Source organism: Sprattus sprattus (genome assembly GCF_963457725.1).
Source record: "Sprattus sprattus genome assembly, chromosome: 1".
Taxonomy (NCBI): domain Eukaryota; kingdom Metazoa; phylum Chordata; class Actinopteri; order Clupeiformes; family Clupeidae; genus Sprattus; species Sprattus sprattus.
In genome coordinates this window covers 55334813-55352839 of record NC_137920.1, presented here as the reverse complement: position 1 = coordinate 55352839, position 18027 = coordinate 55334813, and the positions used below count along the sequence as shown (strand labels likewise).

General features: G+C 41.6%; 1 protein-coding gene across 1 annotated transcript in view; it reads left to right on the top strand.

The window, feature by feature from the left end:
* postna (periostin, osteoblast specific factor a) overlaps positions 1 to 17595 on the top strand; it is a gene marked incomplete at its 5' end in the record, with an annotated part of 24662 nt that extends 7067 nt beyond the window's left edge. Inside the window, 21 exons of the mRNA XM_080847687.1 lie at positions 243 to 400; positions 723 to 875; positions 986 to 1132; positions 1265 to 1406; positions 3486 to 3698; positions 4080 to 4208; positions 4415 to 4563; positions 5035 to 5171; positions 5480 to 5610; positions 7217 to 7347; positions 8751 to 8853; positions 9189 to 9256; positions 9417 to 9462; positions 12183 to 12230; positions 14023 to 14493; positions 14597 to 14659; positions 14895 to 14975; positions 16227 to 16286; positions 16388 to 16474; positions 16590 to 16622; positions 16733 to 17595. Of these exons, the coding sequence (XP_080703813.1) occupies positions 243 to 400; positions 723 to 875; positions 986 to 1132; positions 1265 to 1406; positions 3486 to 3698; positions 4080 to 4208; positions 4415 to 4563; positions 5035 to 5171; positions 5480 to 5610; positions 7217 to 7347; positions 8751 to 8853; positions 9189 to 9256; positions 9417 to 9462; positions 12183 to 12230; positions 14023 to 14493; positions 14597 to 14659; positions 14895 to 14975; positions 16227 to 16286; positions 16388 to 16474; positions 16590 to 16622; positions 16733 to 16803 (2621 nt within the window). The 3' untranslated portion in view covers positions 16804 to 17595. The remainder of the gene's footprint in view (positions 1 to 242; positions 401 to 722; positions 876 to 985; positions 1133 to 1264; positions 1407 to 3485; positions 3699 to 4079; positions 4209 to 4414; positions 4564 to 5034; positions 5172 to 5479; positions 5611 to 7216; positions 7348 to 8750; positions 8854 to 9188; positions 9257 to 9416; positions 9463 to 12182; positions 12231 to 14022; positions 14494 to 14596; positions 14660 to 14894; positions 14976 to 16226; positions 16287 to 16387; positions 16475 to 16589; positions 16623 to 16732) is intronic.
* Positions 17596 to 18027: the final 432 nt, after the last annotated feature.

The following is an 18027-nucleotide window of genomic DNA, read 5'->3' as shown; positions in this document are numbered from 1 at the left end:
CAGGAATACTGAGGTGTACTTTAAGCACTTGGTAATATAGCCTATCCTTGTGCTTTCATGCATGGCAAAGTCATAAGGAAGTTATTCAGAGGTACTAAGCTAGGTGATGATTCACAGAAAAAATATTTAATATCTGACAGAGACTACTCAGGAGAGTTCTAATGAATTCTTCTAACGAACTTTTGGAACATACAGAATGTACATGTTGATGGTGTTGTGTTTACTCTTTCCTCCATCACCAGTGGCTCCCATTGACAATGTTTACGGTACACTGGGTGTTGTGGGGGCCACAACCACACAGAGGTATGCAGATATTTCTGCCCTCCGTGGGGAGATTGAAGGCAGAGGGTCCTTCACCATGTTTGCACCAAGTAATGACGCCTGGGAGCTTCTGGATGCCGTGAGTTGTTCCGTACATTACTACACGTTCCATGGATGACACTAAAGTATGAGTGTTGATGTTTGTTACGTCAAAAGACCATGTATGTGTAAATGTGTGCATTAAAAACAAATAGAGCCTTGCGGTTCGCACTCTGCCACATAGACTTCAGTCAAACTCTCTATCATGATGATGCAAGCCAGTGTCAAATTAGTTTCAAGAACAATGCAATGCAGAACCCTCTAACCTTCATTCAATTCAAATGTGAAGCACTCAAATGCTTTCAGTTTTGGAGTTTGCCAATGGTGTCTCTGATGCATTTGCTGTACTGTTCCCAAACCAGAGTGTGAAGGCAACCCTGGAGAGCAGTATGAACGATGCCCTTCACTACCACATGATTAACAAACGCCTCCTCACCAAGGACCTGAAAAATGACTTGACCTTCAAGTCCATGCACAACAGTCATGGACTGCGTATCAACCATTACTCAAATGGAGTATGTGTTGCCTGCATGGCTAAATTCACATTCAAACTGATTTTTGTAATATGGAATGGTAATTTGATCACTAACCATTCTCATTAATACTATTCTGTATTGATTATAAGGTGGTGACAGTGAACTGCGCCAGGATCATTCATGGAAACCAGGTGGCGACCAACGGAGTGGTGCACGTCATTGACCGGGTCATCAGGGTCGTAGAAGATACCATTCATAACGTCCTGGACAACGACGAAGAGCTCTCCAGCCTCAGAGTAGGGTTTTTAAACTCCTAATGTTGAAAAAAATGATGATAGATGAAACACAAAGGAACAGCCTTGTTTTTTTTCTGAGAATAACCCAGTCGTGGTCTAACACTAAACTGTTCTCATGTTCACTTCACGCAGACGGTGGCAGAGGTCTCAGGGTTGATTGACACCCTGAAGGGGCCGGGCCAGTTCACTCTATTCGCTCCCACAAACGCTGCGTTTGACAAGATTGAGGGAGATGTGATGGAGCGACTCATGAGTGACAAGACCATCCTCCAAGGCAAGGCTGGTCACTGAGGCCTGGTTGCCTGGTTGCCTGGTTACCTGGTCTTCTAACAGATACTGTCTGTGCCATACACTAGCTGCTCAAACCAGTACAGAGAGATACTCTATATTGCTTGCTAGTGACAGTGGTGTATTTTCCTGTGTCCAGAGAGCAACATCATTGAATCTGTCTCAGAGGAGTGCCTATTTATTGTCAATCAGATGCCACTTAAAAACAATTGATTAATTATGTTATTTTGTTATTATGATTGATTATGAAATTCACAATCAAATATGCATTTTGCATGGGTCATATTCATGTTAGGAGTAGGACTACATGAATGTGATAATAATAACAATATATAATTGTAATAATAAAAATAACATATATCATTTTTACAAAAATGTTTTAGTGATTATCCCTCAACCACAAACAAATAATTAGTTGGGTTGCATAATCGTGAATTTATGACATATAAGAATCCAGTACTTCTGCAATGTGGAGAAATCCTTGCTTTATCAAGTGATGGATGGCTGGCAAACATCTCTCCATCCTCCAGCGCTTCACTGCTCCCTGGGCTCACAGCTTCCCTCACCTCTCTGGAATGCATGTGGCAAATAGAAGAGGTCTGAGTGCAACCCAATTCAAGAGTCAATCTGCTGGGCTTGTCCGTCCAGCAACTATTGTTAGTAGTTAGTGCTCCGCAAACAGACTGGCTGACTGCAAGTCTGTTGTGCCACAGCCCGGTTTAGATTCTCAGACAGTCAGCAAACAGCATCACCGACCGCAAGCGCATGGGCATCCAAAGTCAAGACAAGTTGAACCCCTTCTCTGTTTCTGCAAGGAAATGCTTGGATGATGAATAATGTTTCATGTGTTCAGAATGCGTCTCCTGATCGCTGTTGCGGTCCAGTGGTCGCATGGGTTGAAAGAGAGTTGGATGTATATTACATTTACCTAATGTCAGGAAATTTGTAGCAAAAGAGACTTGTGGCTATTGAATTACACTTAATACTAATGTCACCAACAATGTGAGCAAGAGAGAGAGAGAGAGAGAGAGAGAGAGAGAGAGAGAGAGAGAGAGAGAGAGTGAGAGAGAGAGACTGGACTGTTTGATGTAAAATGTGGACTCAAGTTAGAACCGTTCCGTTCCAGCACAGATTGACACATGCCCCTACTCTTCTGAAGCATGTGTTTCTCATGAGAGCTTCAACACCAAAAATGAGATCAGAATCCAGACACCGACAGCTCTTCCAAACGTGGAGCAGTGCAAGAACCCCCAGGGCAGCGGTGTTCTTGGTCCCTATCCAAGTCTCCTTAAATCGATAAAAGTGTTATGGCGTCGACCCCCACCCTCACTGCTCCATTCATGTCTTTTCCTGGACTCAGGGTTTTTTGCGATAAGACCACACAGTTGGAAAGCTTTGTTATGATGATTTCATCTTCTTACCTAGACCCCGCCAGGGTCATGGATATGAGGGAGGGCTGGCTTGACTGTTATTTTCTGCTTCCAGATTTAAAACCGCCACAAGCGATTGTAACAGAATAACTTCCTTTAGAGCTTCCTTCAGACATAGCCACTGTAAAAGACCCCCCAATGGAGCATTATATAGAATACCTGGCAGGAAGAGATGGCCTGTTTGGTGGTTGATATATTAAAGTCCAGATGAGTCCAGAGGAGTATTAGAGATATTTGATGATTAAAGTATTAAAAAGCATAAACAGCTGAGGTTTTAAATATCTTATAACAGCTTTAACTAAGACTCCAAAGACAGCATTAACAGACACGGTTTTGCAGCTTTGAAAGAGCTTTGAGTCAATCACAGACAAATGACTCTTGCCACAGGAGACTGTGGGTGGATGACTACAGATTACCGGTCTAGTCAGGAAGGATTGGGTGGACTAGGTCTCTCCCACGCTGCTTTGATTATCATACTTCTTAAACTAATAAAACAGATTTTACATGACATTTGCATAATTTTCTACACAATTCTGAAACATCTTATTGCACAGAATCTAGGTCTCCTAAAATAGGAAGTGTATATTGTGAAATGATTGATATTAACATTTGACCCTTTCACTTGTCTTCATCAGCTCTCTTGCAGTACCACCTCCTCAACTCAGTGCAGTGTTCAGAAGCCATCATGTCTGGGTCAGTTTATGAGACAATGGAGGGGAGCACGATTGAAATGGGCTGTGATGGTGAAAGCCTCACGGTGAATGGCATCAAAATGGTGATGAAGAAGGACATTGTGACCACCAATGGTGTCATCCACCTGATTGACCAGGTCCTCATCCCAAACTCAGGTGAGGTTTTTTCTTTAACTCCTGTTGTGGCTGAGCGGCTCAGCAGCACAATGTTTCTTTCTACTCTCTCTCTTTCGGTTTTTGCCAGCTTTACTACACATTTGAAGAAAGATAAATATGGAGGTGCAATGTATGTAAAGATCTCAGGGTCACCAACTCACTTTGTCATGTTACTTGCATTGACATGAACTTGTTCATACATGTAGACATGCAGGTGTGCATGCGCAATCATGTGTGAACTATGTGTGCTTAAGTGGGCAATGTCTTTGTAATGTGAGAGCAGTAAAGAGAAACCTTTAGCTACATAAATATTCCTCTCTGCAGGGAAGTGCTGCCAGGTGTTCTCTTTGTGACCTTTGTGTTTTTCATTCTCACCTCCAGCCAAGGTAGTGATGGAGCTGGTGAGTGAGAGCACCTTCAAGGACATGGTGTCTGAGCTGGGCCTCGCAGCCGCCATGCAGCCGGAGACAGAGTACACCCTCCTGGCCCCCCTCAACGGCGCCTTCACAGGTGGGTTTACTTCAGTGGTGGGGAGTGTAGCGTCAGGGAGCAAAAAGGCCTCTTAGTGTGATATGCCGCTCTCTGCGCATGGATGGGGCTAAAACATGACAGGACATTTACTCACCTTTACTGGAATTTTCTAGAAAGTATTTTCAGCCATGGCAAACAGATTCTTCCTTCTTTCTTCTGGTGTGGCATGTTGACTTGATCTGCAGAGGAGGTGATGTCAATGGATCAGCGCCTCCTGAAGATCATCTTGGAGAACCACATCCTAAAGCAAAAGGTCTCCCTGAGTGAGCTCTACAACGGACAGGAACTGGAGACCGTCAGTGGGAAGCTGTTGAGAGTGTTCATCTACCGAACAGTTGAGTTATCTTTTTTTTGCATTGTGTTGGTAGTTGTGCGGAAGACTGTTGCTGGGAATAATTAGAACGTTAAATGAAAGAACCTTCGGCTTTCAGAGGTGAAAACAGCTACCTGGTGTGGTCGATTGCCTCCGTGCCTCTTTGTTAAATGCTCCTTTTATCAGCAATGTTTTGCCTGTTTAGATTTTAGTAGGTGTTCATGTTGTAGGACCCAGCTTTAAATTGGGAACAGATGACGAAGAAACATTCAAATATTGTAAATATAGGCTATAATTTCGATTCAGTGTCGATCAGTATTATCAGTCAAAGATCAATAGTGGTCCATTCCACTTATGGTTAATTATTATCTTAATAGGTTAAATACAAGATACACCATGTCCTCACCACACCATTGTCCTCTATTGCCTCAGACTCCATCTATCTCTTCACCTCCATCAAACTCTATTCATTTCTATGTTTGTCTGTGCTAGGCTGTCTGCATAGAGAATGCCTGTATGGTTCGAGGTAGCAAAGAGGGAAGTAACGGTGCTCTGCATCTCATGAGATCAATCATCAAACCTCCAGAGAGCACTATGTTTGATATCCTCGTGGCAGATGGACGTTTCAAGTAAGTAGCAACTATTTTATATGCCAATATTTTGTATTTATTAAAATTTGTAAAAAACAAAATTCCAAACGTGAAAGCAGATATAAAAAAACACAAGCCCAGTTTTAACTTGATAAAGCAGTATAATTGTCTCATCATTTGTACAGTTTCATGTTTGCTGTTGCTGGTTTTCATATTTAAAAAAGAGCTAGATGTATTTCCTGTGCGTTTTGCTTTTTTTAGACATAATAAATAACTGCATAAGATATAACTGCTAAATTACATTTTACATCCCTGAACTTGTGTGCTAATGTTACCCTTGCTTCTAGGATATTCTTATCTCTGATGGACACAGCAGGTTTGATTGAGCTGCTGAAACAGAGTGGAGCCTACACTCTCTTTGCCCCCACAGACGACGCTTTCGGTACTCTGTCTGAGGAGGACATAGCTCTCCTTAAAGGTGAGTTCTGAGCGCTAGCCTGTTTAGCTTTGACTCCACTTTCATCGCCCAACTCCATACTGATTCTTTTTATATAATTGCACAAGCTATCTTGTGCACACAATACCATATATATTTTTCTTGTGTGGAGGTAAAATTGTGAACTTCAAGAGAGCAAAAGGAGATGGATTTAAGCCCAAATCCGTTTTGAATTTGTGACGCTGTTCATTACTGTAATGTTAGTCGAATCACATGTCAACTCAGTTCAACTGGCACACCTTTTCCCTGTAATAATATTGCTGTCATTTTAATTTATCTTAATACACGCATGTACACAGATTGTGTTAAATGAAATCTATATTTCTAATTATTTTAACAAAGGTCTCAGGGGAACAGAGTAGCTGAATTCTTCCTATATACAGTATTGTTAAGGGGCATTGCACACAATGAATAGAGACCATCAACTAATTTAGAACACTGACTTATTAATAATTTACTGGCGTAAGTGTGTGTTGATGTTAGATATAGATATAGATAAAGATATTTATTGTAATCCAACAGGAGGTAGGATAGTTAATTTGTAGGCGTAGTGTTAGCATCCATGTAATTGGTTTTCTCAAGTCAAGTCAAATGTATTTATTAAGCACATTTAAAAACAATTCATGCAACCAAAGTGCTGTACAATTAAATCACAATAATAATTAAAAAAAATACAAAAACAGAAGCAACACACTCAACTAAGCATCTTTATACAGTACACATCAGAAAACAGAAACACCTCTAACAGAAAGCAAATATACAAATTATCAACTCAAATCAGGGGGATCCAAATGCTAAAGAATAAAAGTAGGTTTTGAGCCTGGACTTAAGGAGTCAATAGAGGGGGCTGATCTTATAGAGAGGGGGATGCTGTTCCACAGTCTAGGGGCTGCAACAGCAAACGCGCGGTCACCCCTGGATTTAAGTTTAGATTGGGGGACTGCCAGGAGCCCTAAATTAGATGACCTGAGGGGCCTGGTGGTAGAAAAACAGGTTAAAAGGTCTGTGATATAAGACGGAGCTTGCCCACTAAGGGCTTTAAAAAAGAACAGGAGCACCATAAAAATCAACCATGAACCACACTGGAAGCCAGTGGAAAGAGGCCAGGATAGGGCTAATATGGTTTATTTTTCAGGGTACCCGTCAAGATATGTGATGGTTATAAATACCGGTTATGGTATCTAGTGGCTCACTGCTCCTGCGGCGCAATCACATTTGGGATCACATCTCTAGATATTAATCATGTTCTTCTTAAGTTTTATTGTTTTTATCATTCCAGTTTCCTAATGCTTCGTAGTGTGCTTGTGCGCAGCTAATGAATTGGTTTGATAATTTTTTTAATTGCCATTTTTAATTGTTATCTTCCCATTTTAAATGAACAGGGTAAAGTAATATGTCTCTAGTGGTATGGTATGTGGCAGTGCAATCTCAATCACATTTTCTTCACATAGAAATGAATGGAGATAGAGTCTGAGGCAGTAGAGAATGAGTACAGGAGTATGATAATAATTAAATATTGTTTGACACACTTAACCAAAATGATAGCCCATATTTATAACATTTGAATGTTTCTCCAAATCTTCACCAGTTGATGCCAATGCTCTCAGAACAATCCTGCTGTACCATTTCAGCACTGGAGTCTCCATCAACGGAGGCCTGGAGGGAGGAGTCACCAACCTTCTCAAGACCATTCAGGGAAACAACCTTCAGCTACTCTCCGTATGTCCTACTTCTTTAGTCAGCAGGCATAGGCATTTCAGAGAGACAAAATATTCCCCTTTCATTTGTTGTAAGTAATGGATATGATATATACATAAGCTTTTTGAAAAAAAAAAGAAACATAAGCACAGGGACCTCCAACTGGAGACTTTTGTTAATTAAGCAGACTAGTTAGGTTGGATTTTATCTGAACCAAAACCAGAGGTCATATCAAACACCCCTCATTTATTTCCACTGATTGCCCCATTCATGATTCAGGTGGCTTGTATTCTCTTGGACGTGTACAAGTTACTGTTCACATATAAATGGATCCATTTGAAGACATCAGCCTACATTTGAAGGTTTTTTACTAACCTCACTAAACACATGTATCCCGCCAAAGGAAATTGGTGGAACTGATTTTGTCAACAGACAAAGACAATTAGGTGGTAGCCACATTTCCTTTCGGATCAAGTTTCTAAAACGTCAATGATGCCTACATTGTATGTACTGGTCCACATGGGCAACCCACAGTGTACAAGGATATTTCTAAGTCATGCTAAAGATCTTCATTTGGGATAAAAACTTTCTTTACACTGTAAAATGTTCCACAAGCGATGTTGTAGCAACAGAAATTACCTTGTGGACGACTGGCATAGGGTGTGAGAAAAGGCTGAGCAATTTCTGTTCTTATGTTCATTAAATGAAAATATAGTGAGGATTTGCTCTCAGTATTTCCACATTTGGAAACAATGATTCTACTATTTACCCACCGTGACTGGAAGACCTGTCCTTCCTGTTCAGGGTCACGGTTGGTCTGTCTGTTTGTTTAGAGTCCTGCATGCTCCTAGAAAAGCCTATCAAGAGTCCTGCCAAAGTGATAGACATCTGAATTCCGGGCCATTAGCTTCCTCCCCAAAGCTTTCAACCCTAGCAACTGCATCCTCTCTCTCTCTCTCTCTCTCTCTCTCTCTCTCTCTCTCTCTCTCTCTCTCTCTCTCTCTCTCTCTCTCTCTCTCTCTCTCTCTCTCTCCCCCCCCCCCCCTCTCTCTCTCCACACCCTTGTCCTTTTCTACCGCCAAGGTCTTGGGACAATGGCTTGTTATGATCATGTGGAGAAGGCAGGGTGGATTGTAATTATTGTAATTACAGATAGGGACACAGAAGAACATTGAGAGAGAAAGGGAAGGTGAATGAGAATGGCATTACTTGGGCTCTCAGAAAAATAATTTAAAAAAAAGAACCATCTGGAATCTATTTGTGAGACCGCTGGTGTGGTATTTTGTCAATGATATCTAAATTGCTGCTCTAACTTTACTTTGTCAAGATTGTTGTGAGCATTGTCACCAACAACATTGCAAGCAATTATTCTCAATTGTCCCTATTACAATTACGATTATAGCCATCTCTTTCTTTCTGGACAGGTGAACAGCTCCATCCATGTGAACTCGATTGATGTTCCTGACAATGACATAATGGCCTCTAATGGTGTGGTCCATGTGGTGAAGACCCTGCTGTATCCTGGAGGTGAGGCAGGGCATGTATTAGTCACATTTTGACCACTTGTGCCAAGGTGTATCCAGTCACATTCTTAAAAAGTAGGCCAATTTTTAAACTTGACTTTTTGAATCTCTTTTGTTCTTTGATGATTACTGTAATCTCCCTTAGAAGGTAATACTATGACAAATCCACTCAGACTTTTCCTTCAGGTCTTGTTCTGTCATGAAAAAAAGCACAGGATATGGATTTCACTTGTTGTGCTATCCATGGCCGGTGCCAAAGTAAGATTTCAGCTGTGGACTGTGGTCAGCAGATGGATGTGGTCAGTAAAAGCTCATGATTCATTTCATCCTATTTTACAGACTTACCTGTGGGACGTCAGGATCTGTTTCTCCTGCTCCAGAAACTCATCAAGTACATTCAGATCAAGGTGAAACTTAATAGCCATCATTATCTCTAACCTATGGGGTGATAATTTGGTAATCAGATTAATATGCGTGTACATATTTGTGTTTTAAAACACTTGGAAATATGACTTGTGTGTATTAGTGTTTTCATTTTCACCCCATTCCATCTCATTTCTTCCATAGTTTGTGTCTGGATTCACGTACCGTGAGATCCCTCTTACTTTCCTCAGTAAGTTCATCACAAAGTCATCATGAATGGTCCAGCCACCCACTCTAGTTCATGACATGAGAGAGAGGGAGAATTACTGCAGGACATGCATGCGTATGCAGTTTCTATGGAGATTGGGTTACATTTCAAATTTGACTGGTTCCAACATGCAAAATGTCATGGTTTGCCCTATTTTTAGTTGTCCTGAATTGTGTGTGTGTGTGTGTGTGTGTGTGTGTGTGTGTGTGTGTGTGTGTGTGTGTGTGTGTGTGTGTGTGTGTGTGTGTGTGTGTGTGTGTGTGTGTGTGTTTGTGTGTGTGTTGTTAGGGTCATCTCGATAATGCAACATTAAACAAAAGTGTTAGGTTTAAAGAAACAACAAATTGTTGAAAATAATAAAGTTACCAAAAGAGAAAAAGTCTAGGGGAGTGAAGTGGAGATGTGTGTGTGTGGAGTGAAGTGGAGGTGTGTGTGTATGTGGAGTGAAATAGAGATGTGTATGTGCGGAGTGAAGTGGAGATGTGTGTGTGTGTGTGTATGTGGAGTGAAGTAGAGATGTGTGTGTGTGTGTGGAGTGAAGTGGAGATGTGTGTGTGTGTGTGTGTGTGTGTGTGTGTGTGGAGCGAGTGGAGATGTGTGTGTGTGTATGTGTAGTGAAGTGGAGATGAGTGTGTGTGTAGTGAAGTGGAGATGTGTGTGTGTGTGTGTGTGAATGTGGAGTGAAGATGTGTGTGTGTATGTGGAGTGAAGTGGAGATGTGTGTGTGTGTGTGTGTGTGTGTGTGTGTGTGTGTGTGTGTGTGTGTGTGTGTGGAGCGAGTGGAGATGTGTGTGTGTGTGTGTGTGTAGTGAAGTGGAGATGAGTGTGTGTGGAGTGAAGTGGAGATGTGTGTGTGTGTATGTGTAGTGAAGTGGAGATCAATGTGTGTGGAGTGAAGCTGAGATGTGTGTGTGTGTGTGAATGTGGAGTGAAGTAAAGATGTGTGTGTGTATGTGGAGTGAAGTTGAGATGTGTGTGTGTGTGTGTGTGTGTGTGTGTGTGTGTGTGTGTGTGTGTGTGTGTGTGAGATCATGGGCCTGTGGGAGAGAGACGTGTGTGTGTGTGTATGTGTGTGTGGAGTGTCAGGAGTGTGTGAGATCATGGGCCTGTGGGAGAGAGACGTATGTGTGTGTGTGGAGTTTCAGGAGTGTGTGAGATCATGGGCCTGTGGGAGAAAGACGTGTGTGTGTGTATGTGTCTGTGGAGTGTCAGGAGTGTGTGAGATCATGGGCCTGTGGGAGAGAGACGTGTGCAGGGGCGGAGTGGGACACAAAAATCCACCGGGACAATTCTGACTGCACCGGCCCACCACTGGCCCACAACGTGCCCAAAACTGGCCCAACCCGCATCCCCTCCACCTCCCATATCAACTACACAAACAAACGGGCGGCTTTTGATCATTATTGTTAGATTTAGTGTTGATGTGTGGGTGACAGACATGACAGTGACAGTAACAGTGTGTATTTGTATATGTACATTTATGGAAATACGGAACAAATCGCGTCCCCTATTGGCTCAAATGTTATGCTAATTCGCAACAATGTGTCCTGTCAACTCACTCGCATTTAGTTGACGGCTGGTTGAATAAATCCGTAATTCTTGTACATTTTGATGCACTTTCCTCCAGCATCCGCCTCTTTTTCAGTCTGGCCTTTTTGCCCCCTCCTTTCTCCTTTCTCTTATGTCCCTCCATCAGGTCCGCTTCACCTGCTCTCTCTCCCTGATAGCCGCTAATTTATCTCCCTAGGTTCACTTGATAAAGGCAGAACGATACGCATTTCCCATGAGGCAATTTGCTCCGACCATTCTACATTCAACAAAAAAACGAATTAAATCGCTGGCCAATTAATATTTGTGGTCATGAAAGTAATGGAGCGTCTGAATAAAAAAGAATTACATCAATATAGGAGGCTAAACAAAAATCAGAAGGTTGGATTATGGGAGTGAGTTTGACACACACCATAGGTGTGATGTACAGAGACAAATAGTGCTATAAATAGTGGTTGGACTGCTGATTTGCACAACTCTCGGAGAACTTAGAGATTTTCACGGGACCATGATTTGACGTACATGTAATCTCGATGGGCCGCTCATGAATTTGACACGACGGCTGCGAAGGCCGGTCTGCAGGCTGGTTCTCGATAGATTATTGGCCGACCGGCCGACCGGGAAAAATCCCGGTGCTCCCGATGGCCACTCCGCCCCTGGACGTGTGTGTGTGTGTGTGGAGTTTCAGGAGTGTGTGAGATCATGGGCCTGTGGGAGAGAGACGTGTGTGTGTGTATGGAGTGTCAGGAGTGTGTGAGATCATGGGCCTGTGGGAGAGAGACGTAAAACGAAAAGGCGCCAAAAGCAAACAAGAGAGAAGAACTTATCTAATTAGGCCAGTCAGACCTGCCCTACCCTACCCTACCCTACCCTGCCCTGCCCTGACAGTGCGTGCGTGTGTGTGTGTGTGTGTGTGTGTGTGTGTGTGTGTGTGTGTGTGTGTGTGTGTGTGTGTGTGTGTGTGTGTGTACTGTCTGTTTGTAATTTGAAAATTTACTTTTTTGTAGTGTAGGCAAAATGTCACACTGTTGCTTATTGTTGTCAGGTTATTCACTTATTTTTGTAGCATCCAAGCATCCAAGTATTGCATATAAGCAGAAATACCTCTATATGTACACTAATTACATGATTTTTGCTCTTGTTTCCTTCCATAGCAAAAACAATCACTAGAACCACCACTACCACTCAGTTTGTAGAAACAGGTAAGGTTCCCGTGGTGGCAAACACATCTCTGTGTGAATGGATGTTTCCATTATGAAACGAAGGTTCTTGATTACTCAAACAGAATACTCTTAGAAGCAGAATACGGCGAATACAGAATATACTGCAGAATACAGAGAACGGCCCAGTGGAGTATATTGTAAGAGGTTAAACCATCCAAAAGATGGGGATGTGCAGCTTGTGAACATTGAAATGTCATTATGGCAACGTCCTTTTAGAGGCACACAGTACTTCACTTTGAGGTTTGTTTGCCCCTGAGGCTGATATTTGATATCTCAGCCATTCTTATCTTCCATATCCATATCCATATCCATTAATTAAGTTGTGCAGTCTCCAATCCTGTCATGATCTTTCTTTGGCTTAGGCTTAGATAGGCCTCTTGCCAGGATGTTGCTAATAACACAGAGCTTTCTTCAGACACTATGGATGTGCTGATGACACAAGAAACTCTCTTCATATTTACTTGCCTGGTACCTGCTGGAGTTGACCTTAATTCAGCAGGCTTTAATATCCAACACCCCTCTCGATGCCATCAGATGAGGACATTTATTACAACCTTTTATGTGAACTTTAACAAGTTGGCCAGAAAGTGAAGAGTTGTTAAAATTGGAAATATCACCCCAGACAGCAAGTAAATAAAAAGGGCCCTGATTAGTAAGTAACACTTTACACATCACAGCACTGCAAAAAAACCGCATTAAAAAGGCAACATTTTGGGTGCAAGGAGTTCACAAGTTCATATTCCTTTTTGAGGAAAAAAACCTCCTGATGAAACAGAAGATAAACAACTCCACTGTCCACCTCCACTAGAAGTCAAAAGTGTTTAATTTGGAAAGTAATGCGCAGTTTGCTATATGCCATAACTGGTAATGAATCGCTTGAAAGATCAAATATATGCTTCATTCTAAACATAGTCAAGTGGATGTGAGTTGGCCTAACACAGATTCAATTGTTATGCAGGTTTCTTTGAAGAAAATCAGTTAAAGGTACACTTATTGCGCTGTGACAAAATGTACAGCATTGATCAGCATTTGTGTCTAGAAAGCCAGTAAAACCGACACACAGTATGAATCAAATTATGCTGATGCACTGACACAGCACGTTCCTGGAACTCATTAGACGTTACAATCAGTGAGGCACATTCCGCTGGATAACTGGTTTTTGTGCCGGACAACTGCCAATCCCTGTTTTTGGCATTGGTTAGACTTATGATTTATTTAGTTTAGTAGGCAAAGACTGATCTATTGCTACACTCTGCAAACTTAGCTTTACCGGAGGTTTATAGTTCATCCACATGCCAAAGCAGAACTTAAGGAAGTGAAAATAAGGAATTCTGCACCCGGAGAGACAACAGTGAACTTAATTATGAGAGCATGCTCTTGCAAGTGGGGTAATGAGAGATCTTTAAGTTGCCAAGGCTCTCACCCCTTAGGTGAAAAAGTGTATTATAAACGAGTCATGTTACCTGAATGAGTATTTAACAAGTATGAATAATATGTGAGTGAGTGCTGCCCCCCTTTATGTAGCTGCATGAAGTTATACTGTATAACATGAATTAACAGACTGTATTCATCGATGGTTTATTAGTCATTTATTAAGTGGTTATGTGACCATTTACAGAAATTCCCATTAACTGAACTTTGGAGATTAGGGCGAAGTGAATTAAGGCCACTCCCTTTTTACACTGGAAATGATACCAAGGCAACATGGTTCAGCTTGAGTACTATTTCTCTCTCTCTCTCTCTCTCTCGCTCTGTCTCTCTCTCTCCCTAGTTCCTGAAATCCAAAAATTCACTCGAATCATCACCAAGACGGAAACGGAACCCATCACAATGGTTGTTGAAAGTGAACCTACAATCACCAAATTCACGAGGGTGATTGGGTCAGAACCTACGGTTACCAAGGTGGTTGTTGAAGGTGAACCGACCCTCACCAAATTCACTAGGGTGATTGAGTCAGAGCCTACCGTTACCAAGGTGGTTGTTGAAGGTGAACCGACCCTCACCAAATTCACTAGGGTGATTGAATCAGAGCCTATGGTTACCAAGGTGGTTGTTGAAGGTGAACCGACCCTCACCAAATTCACTAGGGTGATTGAGTCAGAGCCTACGGTTACCAGGGTGGTTGTTGAAAGTGAACCGACCATCACCAAATTCACAAGGGTGATTGGATCAGAGCCTACAGTTACCAGGGTGGTTGTTGAAGGTGATCCAACCATCACTAAAGTAACCAGAGTCATTGAGAGTAAGTCACAAATAAAGGTGTTTTTACTTTCAAAAATAAATTAAATATTAAACCACAAACAACGGCCCCAGAACTCATCTTCTTTCTTTTTGTCTTTGATTAGCCCATACTTCCTCCGATGGGGAACTGTACACTGATGGGGAAATCAGGAGAATCATTGAAGAAGGTAAGTCACCTCACCTACTATGCAATCAGTCCAACAAGGATCTGGCAGCAATGCCATTTGCTAATCTTGTAATCGGTCTTGTAAGACGTTGCACATCCGCAACCATTTTGTGTTCAGCCAATATTTACCTGTTTAGTTACAAAACTTAAGGCTTGTTGCCAGCATTACAGGAACATTGTCGATTAAAACTGGAATCACAGCACAAACAGATTTTTTAATTTTCAACCTTGATTAGAAGTTTCCAAGGTTAAGAAGGTTCTGGAAAGCGAGGTACACATCCTCCAGGAGGAGGAAATCAAACGAATCATAGAGGGAGGTTAGTCGATGAAAGTGTTGCCTGACTCCCCACTGCAAATTGGCATGATCCGGAGGAGCGAAACATCTCTGAAAGACTGACTGCTGGCATGCTATGAAACACTTTCTTGAGGGTCTGAATAAGAGCTGTAGGAAATGATGTCGCCATCTTAAGAAATATTTTTCAGATATCCTTTTCCTAAAAACGATATACAAACACTTTTATTCAGACCCAAAGTTCTTGGTGGTGCACTTAATATCATTCAAGTAAATGATGGATTATGACGGGTGGGTTATCAAACAATTCTGTGGTGGACCCACAGAATCCACAGCCACAAACACCACAACTAAAATAACAATCATTTTTCACCCCACATTTTAGAGAACAAGATGTTAGTGATATTAACTGCACCATACGCTGTTGTGTAATATGCATGGATTGATGACGGCAGATTTATTGTCAACAGATGACAGTACGTGGATCAAGCTCTCAGAGAGCATATGCATGCATGCTGAAACCAACTCCAGCATTCTGGAACCCTCTAAAGACCATTTAAATTTGACACAGGAGTGCATCTGCCAACATCTGTCACTGAGAAAGCACTGTGACTGGTTTAACCTGTCATTTGCTGTTATCATTATTATTTTTCACTTTTATTTGTTCTCTTGCCAGCATTGTTCATTTGCTATAAAATGTAGCTCCAACCATCTGAAGGTTTGCCTGAAACAAAAGAAGGATTTGAAAAGCTGTGCATGCACTATAACAAATCACCATTCCCACAGCCTGTACTTGAAGATGTACCACCACTTGCTAATGCAAAGACATTATAAGCCCAGCAAGACCTACAGTATAATACAATGGCACAATACCTGGTGCAATACCCCAAACTATATCAGGCTACAAGGCTAAACAGATCACCTGCTAAAGGAGTACTCTCAAATCTAACTTTATCATCAACAATGCAAATATACAGCCATTGTCTATCATCACTGACAGTTCAGAGCATTTCGGAAAGTCTAAGTTCTACAACAAGCCTTAACATTGAGTTCAAGCTGTTGGGTTAAGAAATTACAGCTATTGGAGTCCAAACTGGGCAAAATGGACTTAACAGCCTATCAATAACAATTAATTGCAAACTGTCCCATAAAGATGGCCCCTTATGTACGAAGGGGAGAATCTGGAAGCCCTGCAGGCATCTCACGAGCTAGGAGCCATGCTTGTGATGTAAGTGTGTGGATCTATGTCGGTTGATTCTCTTCTGGTGATCTGCAGGTGGTGGTGGACTCACAACTGTCACCAAGGTGATCCAAACAGAACCACAAATCATTGAAGGTATGAAGGTATCATTCAATCGTTACATCCCTTAGTGTGTAAAATCAAGTTGTGTGTGAAAGATCCTCACTATTTGCTTTTTGCAACACATTCTTCTGCAGGACCAGATTTCTCCAAGATCACGTCCTTCCAAGGAAACGCAGACCTGATTGAAGCGGAGTCAGACAAAATTACCAGAATCATCCAGGGTAAGAGTGTCCCCACATGACCTGTTAAACAAAGTTCATTGGACTGAAGATGAAGCTTGATCCATGGACGCAAGTGCAAGTTATCTTTTTACTGATTTGTCATTTCTTCTTCCAGGTGGAGGACAATTGCAGGCTAAAAGAGCACCAGGTAAATACATGTAAAACAATTCTTGCTTCGCTTCACATTAACTGTGCACACAGACAACCGTATAAAAAGTCAAACACGGTGAAAAGACTAACATAACATTTGCTCACCAGTCAAACAGACTGGAACGAGGAGGAGAAACAGACTTGTGCGACGCCACCCCAAGCGCACACAGACACAGTAAAGTCATCACAGACCGGCGACTTCTTTACACAGACACAGATGAGGAATAACTGTGATCGTGACATCTAATGGACATGTACCTTGTTCTCCTGTGAAGGAGTTCAAGATCGAGGAGGTGTGGAATTAAGGTTGATCTTGATGACCCTTGAATGAACTGATCTCAATCTGCCTGGAAGCTGAGAGGGCATGGACTGACCAGCATCAACAGCGTCTAAAAATGCAAAGGAATATATACAGTGTCTACAATGTGTATTTAAAATGTTTATGTTAGTGGGATTTTTAATTCTGCTGTGGTGTATGGGGTCTTTGAGGGATATGTGAGTTATCTTGATAGTCAGTGTTGTTACCTTGTTTGTTTGTTTGTTTGTTTGTTTGTTTTGGAAAGAGATACATTGCTTCTCTGAAATGGGTGGTAATAATGGATGACTTACTTTTGGTGCTTACATTCATACATTTGAATGCATTTTTTATAGATCTGAAACAGACGTTGCAGACTTACAGTACTTTGGACAATTTGTCAACAAGCTCATGTTTTTATATTGTTACATCTTATCTTTGTGGACTTCCATAATATCTTTCTCATCCTTGTATCTGGTATTTTTGGAGCCTTTTGCCCTTGGGTGGCATGTTTTTAACCTGTGTGCTTCCAGGCTGATTGGCTGGATTCAACAGTTATTTATCATTCATTCTCCATCCATGTTAAAGGCCTTCCTGTTGGCATCTCCAACAAACCACTGCACCTTTGCCTCTGATTGAAAACAGGGTTAAATAAAAATATACTCTTGAAAGGGAATTCAGTCTTCCTTTTGGCTTTGGCATAGGGATCTTTGGAAATTAAAACTTTATTTAATTTGAAACGGTATTTTTTCTTTTTCCAAAAACTCCCTGTCGCTTGTACAATATCTGAGATCATTTCATGAGTAGTTCTTACATTAACTGTCATATAATTCTGACTCTGATTACACCTGATTAAGTATCACGCATGATATGATCAAATCTTGTCAAATGATTTGCGCTTCTCCAATAAGGTTTCATGCAAAACTTCTCTTCATCTTACTAAACCCTGTGCCCAAACAAACAATATTCAACGCTGTAACCTCCGTCCCCCAGGCTGTGGAAGCAGTGAACGTATGCCAGTGCTTTTAGTGCTCTAAGATTTTAAGGGTCCCTGTATCCAGACAGCAAACGACTGTGCTATAAATGTTAATTGTCTGAGATTCAGGAG